The 21,330-nt window shown below is 35.5% G+C and overlaps 1 protein-coding gene and 1 long non-coding RNA gene across 7 annotated transcripts in view; one reads left to right on the forward strand and one right to left on the reverse strand.

Annotated features, from left to right (window-relative positions):
• The window catches only part of LOC122397266 (centrosomin), a 53,430-nt gene that overhangs the window by 3,594 nt on the left and 28,506 nt on the right, over nt 1-21,330 (forward strand). For 4 of the 6 annotated variants that reach the window (XM_043396332.1, XM_043396335.1, XM_043396331.1 and 1 more), the window contains exon 2: nt 11,663-11,718. In XM_043396332.1, the coding sequence (XP_043252267.1) occupies nt 11,663-11,718 (56 nt within the window). Of the gene's footprint in view, nt 1-2,123; nt 2,160-11,662; nt 11,719-20,650; nt 20,861-21,330 lie in introns of those variants that run through there. The other 2 variants (XM_043396334.1, XM_043396333.1) reach the window with 2 other exon arrangements.
• LOC122397302 overlaps nt 729-21,330 on the reverse strand; it is a 51,814-nt gene continuing 31,212 nt past the window's right edge. Inside the window, exons 2-3 of the long non-coding RNA XR_006259100.1 lie at nt 1,905-1,957; nt 729-921 (exon numbers count right to left, since the gene is read on the reverse strand). This is a non-coding gene — a long non-coding RNA (uncharacterized LOC122397302). The remainder of the gene's footprint in view (nt 922-1,904; nt 1,958-21,330) is intronic.

Raw genomic sequence — 21,330 nt, forward strand, 5'->3', positions numbered from 1 at the left:
TTCTTCATCTAAGCAATCAGTCCTATGTCTAAGAGTCCCTGCTATGACTCTAATTGTGAAAATAATAGTCAAATATTGGCTCAACATTTTCCAGAATATAAATCGAAAGTGGACATTGTATAATACCCAACGGTTATTTTTACCGACTTTTATTTTATTTTATCTATAATTTTTGCAGACTATTAAAATGCAATATTTTAGTAAATTTATGATTCCATAATTATAATGTTAACTTGCTTGCAGTGTAGAAATGAATTAATCTAGAAACGTGTAGTATAATTAACCCTCTGCAGACACATTGTAATTTGGCAGCTTTACCTATGCCCATTGGGTTTCTAGGATTAGACGATTATTTTAAGTTGACCCAGCGCTGCAAAAATGTGTCGAATTTTTCACAAATTCCTCGAGGTTCTATAAACTCGACGAGAGTTTTATTTTTACAAAAATTTTCAAGTTTTAACTTTTTTGGATTTTCAGGTCATTCGAACTGAATTGTTCTTTAACCAAAACTATTTATATTCTTCGCTTCGGGTTTGAATTTTGTTAACATCGTCGAACAATAGAGTTGTTTTCAAGCCGCTTACACGGTTTAAAATAGAATTGTAAACGTCTGTCTTTCCTTTGAACGTTAAAATTATCTTCGACAAAATGTTTTTCGCGGCGGAAACGAGTCGCTGGATCAAAACAACTGAACCTATATAAAAGATGTGTTCACCCTTTCGTTGCCTAAATTTAGATTGTTTGTCGTGAATATTCTCGTGGAAAACGTTGCTTGTTAGTTTTTCGATGCGTGACGACCGAGTTCAGTTTGACAGCCTCAAACAAAAGTAACAAATGCTTCGTCGCGGGAAAGAAGAATCAAAGAAATTGCTAAAATGCAGTCGTCTTCGTTCCCCCGGGGTCGCTCAAGTTCCACGAAACCTGCAACCATAGTGCCAAACAGATATATTTTAAGAACTATGCTATGTTACAGTGCACCTGAATTTGTTGCTTCGATGAATATTTCATTTATATTTATAGGTTCTAAACATTTTACAGTAGTTCAAAATTTCTATGTTTGAGATCTTTCTTTGTCAAAATAAAATACTTTTACGCTTAAAGAAATAAAATACCAGATAAAATATAATTAAACAGGGTGTTTTCCTACCCATGGGAAAAATTTTAATGGGAGATTCTAGAGGCCAAAATAAGACGAAAATCAAGAATAACAATTTGTTGATTGAGGCTTCCTTAAAAAGTTATTAACGTTTAAAGTTGCGCCTGTAGAACGGCAAACAGCTGCGCGCTATACTGGAACTTTAAACGTTAATAACTTTTTAACGAAGCCTCCATCAACAAATTGGTATTCTTGATTTTCGTCTTATTTTGGCCTCTTGCATTATTAGTAATAATAGAACATTAACAATTAGCAGTTATTTTCATATACCTTACAGTACAGTAAAACCTGTTTTTGTGCGGTGGATAGGGACCGCATAAAAGAAATCGTACAAAAAAATATTCGGAAATTTTATAAATTCTTACATATAATAAACAACTTTGTACGATATACTACCTAAAATTTTTTTTATGCGGTGGATAGGGACCGCATAAAAAAAGTCGGACTTAGAAAATACATCAATGACTTATGAAATAGATGAGAGAATGCTTTCAATTAAATTAAATAATTAAATTAGACTTAAAGAAATTGTAAAAATATTTAATTCTTCATTGTACATATACTGTATATGGTCATGCTTGCGTTTCGCACCCCTGCGCGAGAGGACCTCGAACGCGTGACTGGGCCCGCTGACCCAGGGGTTTTTCCCGTCCCTTTCGACCTGTAAGATCGCCGCTAACGCCGCTAAGATTCATATACCGCATAAAAATAAATCGCACAAAACTAATCGCACAAAAACAGGTTTTACTGTATGGTCTATGGAACTTTGATGTTTCCTTAAAATCCCCAGAATGGTTCTACCTAGAAATAAAACAATAGATAATAAAATCAATTACTTATTTAATTACTTTTTAGCAAATTTAATAATAAATATATTTCACGATTTTGTAATCTCGGTATAACAGACATTTAATACAATATACGAAAATATTTGTACATTTAAACTATTTGTTTCTAATTAATTTAGATTACCAGACGCGCAATAGGAAAGATACCGCAAAGGGTATGTATTAATGACTTCGAACGACGAATTGTTGTTTTGTGCATGGACTGAGTCAGAAGTAAACTGTGGTGATTAACAGTTTGCTTAGCGAGGCATTAAAACAGTGTTAAGGTATCTGAATCATCCAAACGAATCCTCTGTTTAAATTCATCATTGCCATTCTGTGACTTAGAATTTCCTTAAACGTGAGCCCTGATTCCCTAATTTAGAGTTCATAATTAACTCGATTCCAGGGACCTAAATCTATCGCCAGTGAAGCGAATGATGAACAAACCGGGAGTGCAAGTTGCATTTGCATTTTAATCGTTCGTTGATTCGGGGAAATTATAAATTTTACCGATCAAAATCGAAAGCTTGCTAAACAGTACGTCATAGCACCCTAAAAATTACCGTTTGTACACTTGGGAAATTACTAGACTCTGTCTTTTCTCAACTGATATGTAAATGGCTTTCCTGCGCATGCGCGCTCTCTCTTACGATAGGCGAATGGACAGAGGTTAAGAATATCGAAAAAATAAAAAACCAACGCGCTGTTTTCGATCGAATTATACATTTTACCGATCAAAATCGAAAGCTAGCTAAAAGTTAGATTGTACTACGGTAAAATTAAGGTTTGTGCGCCTGGGAAATTAGTAGACTCGCGCGTGAAATAGCCGTGTCGCCAAACTGACGGACGCCATCTTGGATTGTTGTTTACAACTAGTATCAGTAGTTCATACTTTTATTAATAGAGTTAATGAAATGTATGATGTATTTGTACACTTTGTAGTCTCTCGAGGATTAAAATTACCCATAAATGCATAAACATCCGCAGTTTAACGATGAATTGCGAAAAACCTTAATACGATTTAATAGTATTGTACTCTATTGCATTTCATTCGTTGAATATTACACGAGGTTAACGTTCTGTGATTGCAAATCGAGTCGACCTCATTATACTTTCTTACGAAATTATTTATTATAATGCAATACGTAACTAACAGTATCCAGGCAGTTTGAAATTAATTTGCTTTAACAAATATCGCTTAAAAATTGCAATGGAGACTTTATTTTTTTACAATTTTTCGTTGCAATTACACAGTTGTAGTCTCCACATTTTTCCACGTGGAAATTTTTTTCTTCGATCCCCTCGCTTTGGAAAACTTTCGCTTTAGATTAAACATCGTTCGTACATGTAATATATCGATCGACTGGACCGAGATTACGTTGTTCTTCTTATCAGGGATGCTCCACTCCTTCCAGCCGGGAAATTGTTGGTAAACAAAGCATATCTGTTCCGATTTATCAGCGAACCATCGTACGTGCGTAGAAACGCGACACGTCAGAGTAAATTACACCGATTTGCATGCGTATTGGTTCCCTGACAAAGGATGGACACGAACTGTCCGAGAATTGCTAACAATTTCTGATAACGTCCAGTAGAATCTGTTATGGTATTGGTTCAAAATACACTGTTCAACAAAAGTTATTTTTGAATTTAATACAGCGAATCTTGAATAAAAACGCTGTTAATTTTCACATGTTCACTTACTTATTTTTTAGTTTTTTTTAATGAGACCTTCACTAATATATTTGTCAGGTTTCTCTGATTAAGACAAGACCATACACGATAACTTGAATCATATTTGCATATTTAACACGATTTTGTACTCTATTAGGAGTAGGTTAAAACCAAATTGTATCGTGTTTGGTCTCATTTTAATCGGAAAACGCTCACAAACACGTTGGTTAAAGTTTCGTTTAGAAAAAAAAACAAATTAAAATTTTCAATTTAACCTAACCTAACCCAGATCAGGCCGGTGTGTCAAGGGGTAGGAATGGCTACCGTTCACTTATCTTGTACTAAACGACATTATAATGCATTCTAGTTAAGTACAGAATCTTTTCTCCCGAAATAAAGATAGATTTTAGTATAGTGTATCAAGGTATGTAACTTCGATTATTTATATTTTAAAAATTGTTGGGTATAATATACTCAATATTTATTAATATTGATTAATATTTTATCAGAGCTATCGTTCTGTAAAAGCACGTTAAAATCGAAGTCGAATAGTTCGTATCTTCTTTCCTCGTAGGTGTTGCGAGCGTCGTTGGAAGCTTCCGACGAACTCTTTCGTCCACCCACGCGTCCCAAACGTAAGAACATGGCTGCAGCCCGTGCATCTCACCGTAAACAATGTTTCCATTCGACAGGCTCGAGCTAATTGTTTAACTGGGCAAGTTAATACGTTTAACGATCCGGTAATTGAGGGAACTTTGCACGTCAACGCGAACGCGGTCATTCTGCTATGGTTCAACACGCGCTGCACGATGGTACAATATTAAACTTGATTCACGCCGTGAAAATACAAGATGGCTCGGCGATTATTGTCGCGTCAATTACTACGAGAATAAGTAGAGGATTAATAGAGACGCTGGAATGATTTCGTTCAGTGTAGTTTAGTGTGTTTTTTTTTTTATTGCGACAGAACCAATTTATAAAACATTTTATTTATATTAGAAGAAATTACTTTTTAATAGAAAATTAATAATTAATAGACATTAATAGAAAAAGAAATTTCTTGAAATAAAATGATGTAATCGATACGTTAACATTAATCTTTACAGGAAAAGTGAGAAAGTCAGTTGAGGAAGAATGATTAATTTTCAAGTTAAAATTCTGAAAAATGTTTTTTTCTTTGTAAATTTCTGAATCAATAAAACGATGACTTGATTTTTATTTTCATGTGGGCTGAATTGGATCGAACAAAATTTCCGATGCTGACTATAAGAATGAAAAATTAAAGAATTGCGACGCAATCAATGCCAATCAGCTTGCGTATCTAAGCTACGCATTTGTCAATTAGTAGTCCAAGCACGTTTACGCATTAACGGTAGTACGAGCAAGTTTCTTTCATACCAGTCCATATTTCTTGTAGAATTAACATTCTATGATATTTTATTTCTGTAATAGAAAATGATTTTCTATCACCCGTTCTAAATATCTTCAAAAACCATTTTGTATATTTTTAATTCTATTATAAAGTTATGCAAAATTAATAAACAACTATCTCAATTTGCATTTTTTTACTGCAGACATTTTTTTTTTGCTCTGTAATAGCAAATGGTGTGCTATGACACGTTTTAGATATCCTGAAAAACCATTTTGTACATTTTTAATTCTATTATAAAGTTATGAAAAATTAATGAAGAACGATTTCAATTTGCATTTATTTTTTGCTAATAATTTCGATGACCCTATATATATCCAGGGTATCGTTGGCCGTTTCTCACTTTTTAATCGAAGCACTCGACAGATTAAAAGTGTATTCGAAATATCGTTGAACTTTCCTAACCTCTCACGGATACAACGTGATTTTATTTTATAATTAGACAAACATAATATATTTAATATTATTTAGTGCCTATAAAAGCAACTCGATAATTTCGTCTCCTTGTGCATAAATATTCTATTAAATTTTTATATAAATTACAATTGATATAAAATTCGTCTTTTCAAAATGTTACATCAAAGTCCTTCGATTTTCTCCGTCGATTTTATGCAATAATTTAATACCGTTGTAATTGCAATTAGTGGAGGAAATCCTATACAGCAAGCATATACTATAGAGCTGATTAAAGCTCGTACTGGATGCTTCTGTTTCGGTCCATGCCGCCATATCTGCTCCCCAGTATTGACTACTTACACAACCCACCCCTCCATCTTGTCAGATGACTGCAACTCTGTGCGTCATTCCATAATATTGTTTCTATTATTATTTCCACTTTGAATCGAATTGTCGTGGAAAATTACTTGATCGAATCGCGCCTGTGCCCGAACGGAAATCGATGAACTAAACATTAATAAATACTGCAAGTATTATTTAAATGCATCGAAACGATTGTTACCAATCTCGTCGAAGTTTCTTGTGGTAACAGATATTACCCACAGATTTTCTATAAATTTATTTCTTAAAATAATAAAATGAAATTTTTTTTTCCGTCAAAAAATTTTACACCTCGAATTTTTTTCTAGAAAGTAGATAGGATTTCGGGGTTATGTCTATTCACCAAAAATGATAGTAATTGACCACCACAGCCGAAAATAATTTTTCCAAAACAATTTGAAATTTTTTTTTTTTCGTCAAGGCACCTAATTAGATTTTCGGTAAGGAATTTTTTTCTGGAAAGTGCGTAGGATTTCGGGGGTAATTATAATGACCAAAAATGATTGTAATCGACCCCCACAACCGAAAATAATTTTTCCAGCACGATTTGAAATTTTTGGATTTAATTGTTAATAACTTTTTAACGAAGCCTCCATCAACAAATTGATATTCTTGAGTTTCGTCTTATTTTCGCCTCTAGAATCTCCCATTAAAATTTTTCCCAGAGGTTGCCGAACACCCTGTATTTAAATATAACAATTTGGTATTGATAATCGGTTGAAATTCCTCATCCATATAAGCTGAAAACAAACGAACCATTCTAAGAACAATTTACTTCGCAAATGAAGAAAAATTTATATCATAAATAAAGATATTTTATTTAGATGTAATTAATGTTAATATGTGTGAATTTGGCTATTTGAATTTATTTAAAATAAAAAAAAAATATGTAGTTCTCGGGAATCGAACTCGGGTCTTTCGAGTAGCAGTCTCTTACTTTACTACTACCCCCCATGGTGGTAATTAATCGTTGATAGATTAAAATTATATTTCCACATAATGAAACTTTAATCATTAATATTTAAAAAATTAAAAAGTATCTGCCCCTATAACGTAACATATTCTTAAACCTGATAATTAAATCTCCCTGAAGAAGCCTGTGGATGAAAGTTATTCTCACGCTCACGTGACAACGGCCGTCAAAGTGCACATAATTTCCCCACAATTCTTCCGTCATCTTTCATCTAACCGTATTCCAAATAATACAAATTCGCGTTCTGGCATTTAACGGGGCACGTAATATCGCAAATTTATCGTCGGCCGCTTGTTACGCGAGTCGCTACCGATTTTCTTTCGCGCCTGGCATCCAGAATCGTCGCCGCGAAAAGCGTTTTCGACAGGATTAATGCGCATTCTGTGTCCCACGGTGAATTTCACGGTTAGAATTTCCTTTACGTAAACTCGCCGTGTACCTCGTAAAGTCCGCAATAATAATATCAACGCGACGTCGCCCTTTTGGTGCCGCCCCCGTCGTCGTCGTCGTTTCGTACGCAGCGGCTTCTGAGGCGTCCTGAAATTCCGAGAAGTCTGGATCCGGATTAGTTGAACGCGTACGTAAGGGTTGCACTTAAATATATATCAGAGTCGGATGTTGGGGTGCGCGGCCGCAAGGAGGATGTCCACGGTAAGGTGAACGGATTACGTCCATCTCGCAGCTTCTAAATAGATTTTGCCAAGAAACGTACGATCTTCATCTTTGACGGAATGAGATCGGGAATTTAACGTTAAAATTGTCTTATGCGAATTTAAATATCATTCATACGCAGTGGATGAATTTTTTTGGGGGACTAGATTTAGAGGAGAGCCCTCATTTTTCATTCATTTAATTTCAAATATTCAAGGTGTTCGGCGAAAAATTCTAATGGGAGATTCTAGAGACCAAAATAAGACAAAAATCAAGAATATCAATTTTTCGTTTGAGGCTTCGTTAAAAAGTTATTAACGTTTAAAGTTGCGCCTGTAGAACGGGAAACAGTTGCACGCTATACTGGAACTTTGACCGTTGATAACTTTTTAACGAAGCCTCGATCGACAAATTGGTATTCTTGATTTTCGTCTTATTTTGGCCTCTAGAATCTCAGGTTAAAATTTTCCCCCGATCAACGCAATTACGTTTATTTTCAAACTTTTTCCCGCGATTTTGGAGCAAAAATGTTATACATATCGCTTCCGTTGATAGTCTGGTGTGTCTATAATACAATTCGTAAGATCCCCCTACTTGCGTTTAATTCTCGTGTTCTGTTGGAAATTATATGGTGTTTGAGTTGTCGATTTCGCGAAAAGGCGTACGGGCTGTTTGGAAAGCGCCCGGGATCGGATATTCCAGACAGCGTGGGGCTTGCAAATAATAGCAGAACTCTTAGAACTTGTTAAGATCAGCGACAACTCGGCTGAAGGGGACGTTATCCCGTTAATTACTCATTTCGCGTTTCAACGGTGGCTAGCCGGAATAGCGTTTGGATGAAATCTAAATTAAACCTTTCTGGAAATCCTGCATTTCCTTATTGCTCTCGCGTAGTTTGAAGTTGCCGTGGCATTATAAATCACTGACATGTCATGGAAACGGTTTTACATCACGTTTGAGCCCACCGGTTCGTTCGAACGTCGAGGATCGCAATCAAAATCTGGGTCGTATTTAATTATAACGAATCGCTTCTTAAGAATCATATTCCCGGTGCTAAGTGAAAAGGAAGCTTACCACTGGCTATGGAACACGACCAAGCACAGTCGATCCTTCTGTAACACGGTCGACTCGTTGTGCGTTGCATCGGAACCGTGTTAGCATTCAAATGAGCGTGAATATAACATCACTACAATTTTCGAGAACTTTGGATCATTAATTATTTAATCAATGATTTCTAAATATTAATAGTATATACATTTTAAAGGAAATTTTTAAATACAGAAAGGCAAAATAAAATGAAAATAGTAAAATCATTACATTAAAGTGTATAATAATTTCAAAAAATAAAAACTATAGTGTTCAGCCACCTCTGGGAAAAATTTTAATGGGGTATTCTAGAGGCCAAAATAAGTCGAAAATCAAGAATACCAATTTGTTGATGGAGGCTTTGTTAAAAAGTTATTAACGTTCAAAGTTCCAGTATAGCGCGCAGCTGTTTGCCGCTCTACAGGCGCAACTTTAAACGTTAATAACTTTTTAACGAAGCCTCAAACAAAAAATTGATATTCTTGATTTTCGTCTTATTTTGGTCTCTAGAATCCCCCATTAGAATTTTTCCAGGGTTGGTCGAACACCCTGTATAGAATTGAATGCGTGATCACGTGGCTTAGACGCTTGAATAGCATTTTGCATCACAATAAAAATGAATGCTATAGCGAACGTGTTATTATGTATAATATGACGCATATAACAAGGTTCTAAGGCTTCATAAACGAAATTCGAAGATTATTCAATAATATGTATCGTTCTTACAATATATTTATTGTAAAGATGTGCTAAAAGTGGTTGGCAAAGTTATGAATTTTACGACCTTATGAGACGACCCAGTATTGAAATGGACACTAAACGATATTTTGTGAAATAATTAAACTGGTTTTTCCGCGGTAATATGGCAGGTATGAGGGATTCCCATTGAGGGAGGGGAAACAAGGCCCAAATGATTTCAGGTAGAATGCTCGATGCCCTATTGTGCACATTCGTACAATTAGTTTTGGTCCCAGGTATTAGTGGTGGTATTAAGGTGGTCTTGGAGTTCGTTAAATTGTTTCGAATGGAACTTCGAATTAAGTGCTCGTTGTTCGTGTTTCTTGAAACGGTGTATTGCTACTCTTTAAAGGACAATAAAATGGAAAATCTCGGTTTGCTTTAGGGATGCTTCAACCCTCAAAGAGAAACAAAACGTCGTAAAGCAATAAACGCGGTTCAAATATAATAAAATTCACCAATGGGGACGGAATGATTCCCATCGAGTCGCAATTTGTATGAAAATCGCCGGTGGTTAAAAAGTTATTAACAATTAAATTCAAAGATTTCAAATCGTTCTGGAAAAATTATTTCCGGTTGCATGGGTCAATTACAACCATTTTTGGTGAATAGACATACCACCGAAATCCTATCCACTTTCTAGAAAAAAATTCGAGAAGGTGTGAAATTTTTCGACGGAAAAAAATAATTTCAAATCGTTCTGGAAAAATTATTTTCGGTTGCAGGGGTCAAATACAATCATTTTTTATCATTATAATTACCCCCGAAATCCTACGCACTTTCGAGAAAAAAATTCCTTACCGAAAATCTAATTAAGTGCCATTCGACGAAAAAAAAATTTCAAATCGTTCTGGAATAATTATTTTCGGTTGCGGGGGTCAATTACAATCATTTTTGGTGAATAGACATACCCTCGAAATCCTGCGCATTTTCGAGAAAAAAATTCAGAAAGGCCGGAACTTTAAACATTCATAACTTTTTAACAAAGCCTCCATCAACAAATTGGTATTCTTGATTTTCGTCTTATTTTGGCCTCTAGAATCCCCCATTAAAATTTTTCCCATGGTTAGCTGAACACCCTGCATATTTCTATATGTATAATCCAAAAACTAAATATTTTCCCATATAAATTATCTAAGAAAATAATATACATCAAATAAGGAATACACCTCTGGCTTATTTGTGTGAGACAATTACATTTAAAACACTTCAGAAACCATTTAAATAAACAAAAATATAAAATTAATTAAGAATTTTGTAATATTTTTCTGTACAAGCCACACTTTGATGTCTTTAATGGTTCCAAAGTTATACTAAAGTGTCACTAAAATTTTTGACCTGTCCCACTGCGAGCCGTGGGAATCTTTTTTTATATTCGAACAGGGACGATAAACGAAAGGACGCGTACGAAGCTGGAAGACCGTTTTATTTTCGGAATGGGGCTGTAATGGGGCGGAGGCGCGTGGTGTGTGCCTCCTGATTCCTCTCGAGGACAGCACGAACTAGACCCGAATTAGATAAAACCTTTAAAAAGGATCAAGATGAACGGTTCTATTTCCAGAGCGACGATTGGCTAAGGCCAAAACATCGGTTCGGTAAGGACGAGGTTTGAGCATACGTATGGGATTAATCAGCCCCGCCGTCAACGATCCAAAGAATGTCAATTGGAATTCGGTTTCGGCGATTTTTACGCGGCGGGAGTTCCTTTTATACGCCATTTAACACTGGGACTACCAAACCAGTCAAAATGACCCATTCGTAATTTCTAATAAAACCTGTAAAAAATTTACTCGACTGAATTTTTGGAAATTTACCGTAATAGCCGTTAGTTCTGGGGTTAAAATTGACGATAAAATAACCTCAAACCAAACAGGGGGCTCTGCTTGACACCAACCTGATCCGAGCTCGAATATCGGTGAAACAATACATGCAGAGATGAAAATTTTACTTTTGTTTTTTTTTTCAAATGAAACTTTTATCAACATATTTGTGACCCTTTTCCGATTAAAATAAGACCAAACACGATATAATTTGCTTTTATCCTACTCCTGATAGAGCACAAAATCGTGTAAAATACGTAAATATGATCCAAGTTATCGCGTTTGGTCTTGTTTTACGGGCCACGATATAGCGAGGTCGTAAATTACACTCTTGGAGGGTTGGGACTGATTACTGCTGCGGCACTTAATTTTCATTTAACATAAAATAATATAAAAATTATTAAGCAACATTCATATTCACAGTTTTAATAATCGTCCATAGACTTACTTTCAAGAATTTATGCACTTTTAAGGTGAAATATAAATTACGTAATCGTAATTGATTGTTATTTTTCTTTACTGTTGCAGTTCAAGCATGTCGTTGCACGATATCACGATGAGCCAAACAATACCACTGATGAATGGTGAGTAAAGAATCTACACTTCTCGTTTGCACATTTAATATTTTAACGTAATTGTTACGCTTGCATGGGATTCTAATCGAATTAAAAAATCGACTGCGTGTACCAAACTGAAAATTTTTTAAATTCGTAACGAAGAAGCATATTAATTCCGCAAACAATAGAAAACTTTACAAAATTCCATTCGATTTTTATCTCTATTTTTAGCGAGATAAAAATTCGTCAGGACAATTATTATCGACTTTTCTGAATTTCACTGTCGCTCGTAGTCGTTAAAGAGTAGAACATTAACTTTTTTTAATTTTGCACGTGTTATACAGGGTGTTCGGCTATTCCTGGGAAAAATTTTAATGGGGTATTCTAGAGGCCAAAATAAGATGAAAATCAAGAATACCAATTTGTTAATGGAGGCTTCGTTAAAAAGTTATCAACGTTTAAAGTTGCGCCTGTAGAACGGGAAACAGCTTCGCGCTATACTGGAACTTTGAACGTTGATAACTTTTTAACGAAGCCTCAAACGAAAAATTGATATTCTTGATTTTCGTCTTATTTTGGCCTCTAAAATCTCCCATTGAAATTTTTCCCAGTGGTAGTCGAATACCCTGTATAAATGAAAATACTATAAACGAAATAATATATGAAATGATATAAATGAAAATTTAAAATTTGAACTTGACGAAATTCTTTCGTTCAGAATGTATCGTATCTGTTCAAATTTACAAAAAAATTACAACAATTAAAAACCAAAGAACGTATCGTTCATAGTCGTTAAATAGTAGTATATTACAGTGTAATATAAATGGAAATAATACATGAAATAATATAAATGAAAATCTGAATTTTGAACTTGATAAAATTCTTTCGTTTGCAATATATCATATGTGTTGAAATTTTTCAAAAAAATTACAACAATTCAAAACCAAAGAACGAATCAACGTTTGGAACAGTTCATCATCGTAAATGATCCGTTAAAGTATGCATTGTGATTCGAAGATCAGCTGGTCGTTACTGTTTTAATATCGCTGATGCGAGAGCAATGGTCGACTCGATCGCCAAGATGGACCGGATACAATTTTACGGTCTACGATCGAGGCAGATCGTTGCGTAAGAATCGATTACGGAGACGTATTTATTACTTATATAGCCCAGCCTCGAACGGAACGTGTCACGTACAGATGGTCCCGGTAGATTAGCTGATTGGTTTAACGACAGGCCACCGATATTGGGGCTGACAATGGAGCGATCAGTTACCTTCCTCTTTCCCTAGCGAAACTACCTTCATTGGTCATTTCCCTTAAGCAATTGTCCCTCCATCGGCGTCTCTAACAGCCGATGAGCGACTCGTTAGTCGACAACTGCGCTGATAGACCGACCGTTTCAGGTGCTGAACCCTTCTGACAACAATATGTAGGATTCAACAAAGAGAATTGTACTTGGAACAAATTAATATCATGTAAGAATTATGTCTGTCCTTTCATAACCATTCGTTCCATTCTCCCTGTTGTCTCATTGTCCCTGGTTACCTATTCCTTCTCGAACAAAACACTTTCAACCCTTTTGCACATACATTAACACTAGAATTGACAATTATAGTGTGTTTATTTGTACCAAGAAAATTGAAACGATAGGTACGCGAAGAAATGTACAATGCAATGGAAATAAGTATTTATTCATTCTCTTATAGAAAATTACGATAAATTTCCAAAAATTCAGTCGAGTAAATTTTTTGAGGTTTTATTAGAAATTACGAATGGGTCATTTTGACTGGTTTGGTAGTTCTAGTGTTAACGTTCAACAAAACCGGGAAATATTTAAAATATTGTATTGGATCAATATTTAAAAACTTACAAGTTATTACACTACGATTTTATTGATTAAGAATTTCAAGTATCTGTTTCCTAATACACAGCTATAAAAGCGTCTATTATTAAACGTTTTCGCGTGCCAATAATTCCAAGCAGTCGATGTGACCGTAAAACGGAACCATAAAAAGCAAAATGGATTCCACGCGAACGCGGATGGAGATCCCGGGTCTCAGGAAATTCGTTACCACATGTTTGTCGCACAAAAGACGTTTGAGAAATTCTTTGTGCGCCCTGGTCGTCTCAATTCCCCGACGACGCGTCACAGAAGCTGGTCTGTGGTGTTTAATTAATCCCGCGCGTCGAACGACTGTGTCGATTATCTCGAGATCGCGATACCGCGGACGAGATGCGCGGCGGACGCGTTATCGCGCGCCGCGCAGAATGCGACGCGGGATTAAAAGCCGAGTTTACAACGCAGCTGTTACGCAGACCCGGTGAGCATTAACTGTGGACGAAACGACGCGTGGACGCGCGATTTTATCTATAGATTCACCGATCGCGGAAACGTAAATGAAACCAGAGCGAAATGTCGGCCTGTTACTGGCACGGATTCGTTTACGGAGGGCCAAATTTATGCGTTACTATAAACCGACGTTGCCCGCGCCGGTCTAGCCGCGTCTTTGTCATTAGACGCTAAATTAATGTAAACTGAATAAATCCTAGTGGTTGAATCTGAGATTTGCACCGATTTATTTCATTAGATTTTAATTTTTACAAACATCATATTTAAATTTAATTTTATTCTATTATTTAATAATTTTTGTATGAAAATCAATTCGTTTGGTAATAATTAACCTGTAATAAAATAGAGGGAATCTTTTACAAATTTTTATATCTTAACACTTCCAGCACACATAATTGCAGAAATTTTCAAACATTATCTAAACATTTAGGTTGAAAATGAATGGATAGGCACATACAATTGAAGACCGCCTTCATTTCTCGAAAAATAATGTCAACATGGAAAATTGATATACACTGTCCTATTGTTCATAAGAAACTATAAAATTCTTTTCTCTTTCATTTTTTTTAATTAGAACAATTTTCGAAAAACTCACTAGTAATAGCATGAACACTCCCGTGAAAAATTTTAATGAAAGATTCTAGAGACCAAAGTAAAACGAAAGTCAAGAATAACAATTTGTTGATTGAGGCTCCGTTAAAAAGTTATTAACGTTCAAAGTTCCATAACGACTGGAAATTTTTCGATGAAATTAAAAAATTTCAAATCATCTTGAAAAAATTAGTTTCGTTCGCGGGGGTCAGTTATAATCATTTTTGGTTAATAGACACACCCCCAAAATCCTACGCACTTTGGAGAAAAAAATTCCAATAGCTAGACAAATTTTTAGGCGAAAGTAGAATATTTCAAATCTTTCTGGAAAAATTATTTTTGGTTGCGGGAGTCGTTTACAATCATTTTTGGTGAACAGACATAACCCCGAAATTCTAGGCACTTTCGAGAAAAAAATTCGTGTAGGTGGACAAATTTTATCAATAATTTTTAACAATAATGCTGTTAATAACTTTTTAAGCCTCAATCAACAAATTGGTGTTCTTGATTTTCGTCTTATTTTAGTCTCTAGAATCTCTCATTAAAATTTATCCCAGATGGTGGCCGAACACCTTGTATATTGTTTATCCTTTATAATTACAAAAAAATTAATTTTTAATAAGATTCCAGATTAGATGTTTTCAAGCAAAACTCTGCCGTTGAGCTATAATTAAAAAAGAAAGATGTTTTAAGAAATCAATTTTTTTAAGATTGTAGGTTAGAAACCCCAAAGCTAACCTCTGTCGTCGAGCATTTTTCCTAGCAAGCAGCGCGTATGGCGTATCCTAGAAAAGTGTTCTTCGCGATCTCAGATTACAGGAAGCGGTGGTCCATTTATTTCGGTGGTTTCGCGACAAGAAGAACAGGGGAACACGGCGTTGTCGCGACTCTGTTCTGTATTTATTTATGTAACGCGTCGCTCCCGCGGTCCTCCGCGGCGTCGTTATTCGCCACCTTTGCGAACATTCGGGCGTTCCCCGACGCTGAGACGTTCCTAGCAGATAGCTGCACACGAGGCGCATTGTACAATCGAACTCGTTGTTTGTTGCTCCAGCTGGCCCGACTCTCCGCCAGCGTCCAAACCTTCCCGCGTAGTTTGGAATGCGCCATTTGTATTGAATACCGGAGCTTCGACCGCTCGGCCGGCCGCTGTTAGGCAAACTTTGTCAGCGTCTGCGAAATCCTTTACGGTTACGCCTAATTTTAGCACCGAAAATGTTATTAACCTGCTTTACTACTATTTACCTTGCACTGTAATTATAGATTGCACTGGTCAACGGAAAACATATATGTACCGAGTGTTACAGTGCCAATTTTAATGAAAATTTACACGAATGTTCATTAAACTTAGAAACTTGGTTGAATCTGCAACATTTACGCTTTGGTATCTAGATTAGACAAATTCATATTCTTATTAATAGAATTAATGAAATGGGGGCTTTGTAGAGGGTTACCTCAATCCCTAAATATAATAACTCCCATTTTACTTTAAATATTCCTTATATTTTTGTATATCAAGTGCATTTTATAAAATTTGTTACCTATTTTAGAAACTGTATTCTCAACTTTGAGGTTATTACATTTTAATGAATTACATTGACAACAATCTTTTTGAATAGAATTTAATATTGATTTATATTAATTGAAGAATACTGAATAATCTTAGATGCAATTATAGTAATATCAATATGTCACTGATGGGTAGATATCTATGCAAATTGATATTCTTATTAATAGAATTAATGAAATGGGGGCTTTGTAGAGGGTTACCTCAATCCCTAAATATAATAACTCCCATTTTACTTTAAATATTCCTTATATTTTTGTATATCAAGTGCATTTTATAAAATTTGTTACCTATTTTAGAAATTGTATTCTCAATTTTGAGGTTATTACATTTCAATGAATTAAATTGAAATCAATCTTTTATATAGAATTGGATATTGATTTATATTAATTGAAGAATACTGAATAATCTTAGATGCAATTATAAAAATATCAATATGTCACTGATGAGTAGATATCTTTATGCAAATTCTCCTTTTTATTAATAGAATTAATGAAATGAGAGCTTTTTAGAGGATTGCCTCAATCCCTAAATATAATAACTCCCATTTTACTTTAAATATTCCTTATATTTTTGTATATCAAGTGCATTTTATAAAATTTACTATTTATTTTAGAAATTCTATTCTCAATTTTGAGGTTATTGCATATTAATGAATTACATTGACAACAATCTTTTTGAATAGAATTTAAAATTGATTTATATTAAATAAATAATACTAAATAATCTTAGATGCAATTATAATAATAAAATTCATATTTTTATTAACAGAAGTAATGGGATGAGAGGTTTATGAAGGGTTTTCTCAACACCAATATTATAACTCCTATCTTACTTTAAATATTTCTTATATTTTTGCATATCAAGTTTAGTTTTTTGAAAATTAAAATTTCCCATAAATGCATAAACATCCGCAGTCGATTGATATTAATCGACTCAAGACAATTTAGGAACATGGTGTATGATTAAACGGGTTAAAAGAGGGAATTACCTAAATTGTCACGCATTAATTCAATCATGTTAATGAGTTATTAACGAAATAATGAGGCTCTGGGGTCCCTAATGAACCCGACGAGGTCAGTGTAGGTTATGAATACTGTTGATTCTCGAGTACGCCAAGAGACAAAAATAGAATCTATATATAAACACGTGTTGCTTCAATTTTTAAAATAATTTTAAATTAAAAATAAAACATATAAAATGATTTATCAACAAAATTACAATGATTTCATTTTAAAAGGATGGAAGTGTAAAACGCAAGTGTCTAGTTGCATTTATGAAAAAAATATATGTTCAGAGAAAGAAAATTTTTATTTTTATTCCTTGTACCGTTCTATTTTTATTTAAAAAATGGCTCGTCCAGTTCCTAGAAGCATTCTATACACTACGAACACTTTTAAATCTTCACTAAAGAATATTAAAAAACTTATCTTCTGATAAGGTTCTCCTGTAATAAAATCAACCAAACCAGTAATAAAATCAACATTGCAATCAGTAATAGCAAGTTTCATAAGCGATAATCAAATAAATTGATCAAACCTTTCAACGTGTTACATATTTAAAACGATCCTCGACTTAAAAAAAAACGTTTATTTGCGCTTATGCTTGCTAGTATTTGAACATGTTTGGCGCCGTTTAAATCATTAAACGCGTTCGCCACTGCTAGGGCCACAGGTAAATCCGCTGTTTGGTGAAACAACTAACGCCAGTGTATATAGTCGAAATTAATCGCCCGATTCGAAATTGCTGCCTACGCGTCATTCTCATTTATACTTTGACATGATTGGGATCGGGCCAGACGCCTACATGTCTACTACAAAACCCGGTGTCTTTATGGAGCGAATGATAATTCAAACGCCAGTGCTATTTTTACGTATTAACACACTAGGCGGGTACGATAAACTTTGATCTTCGCTGTTCCATCTTCCTATTAACTCACTCTGACGACTAATGCTGTCGTGCACCTAAGTTCGAAAAAGTTAAATTGATATCTCGAGCAGTATACAATTTCCCACAGAACACGAGAATTAGTAACATAAAAGTATTTTTTCTTATACCTCATAGGTAACGAATTGTATTATAGACACACTAGACTATCAACGGAAGCGATATATATAACATTTTTGCTCTAAAATCGGGGGGAAAAATTTGACAATAAACGGAATAGCGTTGATCGGGGAAAAATTTTAATGGGGGATTCTAGAGGCCAAAATAAGACGAAAATCAAGAATACCAATTTGTCGATGGAGGCTTCGTTAAAAAGTTATCAACGTTCAAAACTCCAGTATAGCGCGCAGCTGTCCCCCGCTCTACAGGCGCAACTTTAAACGTCAATAACTTCTTAACGGAGCCTCGATCAACGAATTGGTATTCTTGATTTTCGTCTTATTTTGGTCTCCAGAATCGCCCATTAAAATTTTTCCCAAGGATAACTAAATCTACATCTGCGGAAAGTTTCAACAAAATCGGTAATTCAAAGGTCGTGTCCTGTCCTTGTGTGATTGACTGTATCGCCAAAAATGCACGAACTTTCCGTTCAACCTAACGTGTGTACCCACTTCCTTGTCTATTCATCTCACAAGTCGAGATTGCTTTGCAAAATCCAATATCGATCACACGTACGTCCCAGTGACACGAACACGAACGCCGGTGCTCGGTTGACACGCGAGTTAACAAAGGTACACCGTCGATGCCGCAATGCTGCGACCGGTTCAAGCGACCCAAAATAACCGCGATGCCTCTTTGACAGCGTCTGATCCTGATTCGCGGCGGGTTACCAGCGGGAAGGAGGGGCAGGGGTTCGCTCTAAACCGGCGAAATTACAATCGCACTTGTTCATGTTTCAGACGATTTCGTGGCTTTAATTACAGCCAGGTCGACCGGTGTCAGGAAGACGTCGTGGGGCTGGAGAGAGAGTCGGCTTGCCAAAATAAAGATAGTTCAAACTCCGTTCTGGCCTAAATGTGTCATCTATAAATACGCGAGCTCCGCGTCCGCGCGAGAGAGACTCGGCCAGAGCCGATATTGCACTCGTCCCGATAGCCGAATCGCGGAAATTCGCTCATCGATTCGAGGGAAACGGGGATCGCCAAACGGTTTCACCCTGTCTGCAGTCGTTGTTCGTCTTCCGTGGACGTTTATTGGCCTTTGAACTTTTGCTGTGGCTTAGGGTAGCCTTCGTCTATGCGGTAGCTTTCGCTTTGGGTCGAACTTGGTCGAGCACGAATTTGTTAAAGGCGTTCTTACCCCACGTTTGACCACGTTTGACCACGTTTGATCACGATGAACGTCTTCAAACCATACCAAACTTTTGCAATTTTTTCTGACCCCACATGTGACCACATTTAACCACGTCTGGCAACGTTTGACCATGTTTGACCATGTTTGACCACGTTTGATCACGACAAACGTCTTCAAACCATACCAAACTTTCGCAATTTTTTCTGACCCCACATGTGACCACGTTTGACCATGTTTGACCACGTTTGACCACGTTTGACCACGATGAATGTCTTCAAACTACATCAAATTTCCGTAATTTTTTCTTAGAAAATACTTATATTAACGAAGAATTATATAGACAAATTATATAACCTATAAAAAATACGTGAGTATTTCTTCTATTTTTTTCTGAATGCAAAATGGTGGTGTCTACGATGACTGAAGTGGCTGTATTATACAACCAGTAAGAAATATGTGGGTAATGGGACGTAATTGTTAAAAAGATATTCTGACTCCATGTTTAGCGGGTTACATGACGACAAACGTCTTCAAACCATATCAAACTTTTGCAATTTTTTCTTAGGAAAGACGAAGACTTCCGCGATAGACTTGTATTATACAACCTTTTACGAGATATGTATTTTTTCTCTTTTTTTAAATATAAAATGGCGGTGTCTATGATGTGTCTATGATGAGTTGGAATGGAGTTGGACTGGTTGTATGATACAAGTAAGAAATGCACATTCTCTCATTTCCATTTAAATACAAAATGGCGTCCACTGAGGTGGAACCAAAAGCTACGTTTTCTCGATTCTACGTAAAATTTGCTAGTCAAGTAAGTTTTCTGTACACTGAAACGACGAACGAACCGCATTTTAAAATTAAACTTTCTCGAAATGGAATTGCTTCCAGAAATTACGCTGAAATACAAACTAATAATGTCGTTGGACAAGGACAATATTAAAGATCGATTATTCGTTTACATTATCTATTATTGGAACATAGAATTGACCCATCTGTTAGATAAAATCGACGGTCAAGGAAGGTGGAAAAATTTTGATTTAGAAGAATTCGTTGCCCCGCGAACAGCTGTTGGACGAATCCTTGAAACGTAGTGTCTATACCTAGCACGTGATACGGTATATGCTTGAAATATAATTTTAACTGAACGTTATTGCGATGTAAACTTTGGCTCTGCTTCTGCCATTCTGTCTCAGTTGGTGTTTGTGCAGCCGTCGCGAAACGATCTACGAATCCGTGGGATTTCCGAACGTTTTTTGCCCCGTAGATTTAGCGTAGGTTTGGATTAGTTCTGTAAAATGTGACGTTTCACGGAGGGTGTTCCACGTGGCATGGGATGTGGTAGGTCGAGCTTAGAGGCTTCGACCTTCCCCGAGAACATCCAGCCCAGGCCAATACAGATCCAAGTCATGTTTGGTACGGAATATCATTTTTAACATTATTATAAATATACGTTATTACGCGTTCTCAAACATTACTATAAATAAAATTAGAAATGGATTGTGTGGTTCGTTTTGGAGTGATTTTTAAAGAATTCGAAGAAGTATGACTGCAGTCGCCATTTTATTTTTGAACGAAGAGAATGGTAGGAAAATTAAAAAAATTATTTCGTAAGGTCAATTTTTAAAATTGTTCTCAAATATTATTATAAATAAAATTAGAAATGGACTAAGATTTTGGTTCGTTTTGGGGTAATTTTTAAAGAATTCGAAAAAGTATGACTGCAGTCGCCATTTTCTTTTTGAACGAAGAGAATTGTAGGAAAATCTAAAAAATTATTTCATAACCTCAATTCTGAAAATTGTTCTCAAACATTATTACAAATAAAATTAGAAATAATCTAAGATAGTGGTTCGATTTGGGGTGATTTTTAAAGAATTCAAAAA

Source organism: Colletes gigas, unplaced genomic scaffold (assembly GCF_013123115.1).
Source record: "Colletes gigas isolate AHSC1104 unplaced genomic scaffold, ASM1312311v1 Colletes_gigas_Sc00009, whole genome shotgun sequence".
NCBI classification, from domain to species: domain Eukaryota; kingdom Metazoa; phylum Arthropoda; class Insecta; order Hymenoptera; family Colletidae; genus Colletes; species Colletes gigas.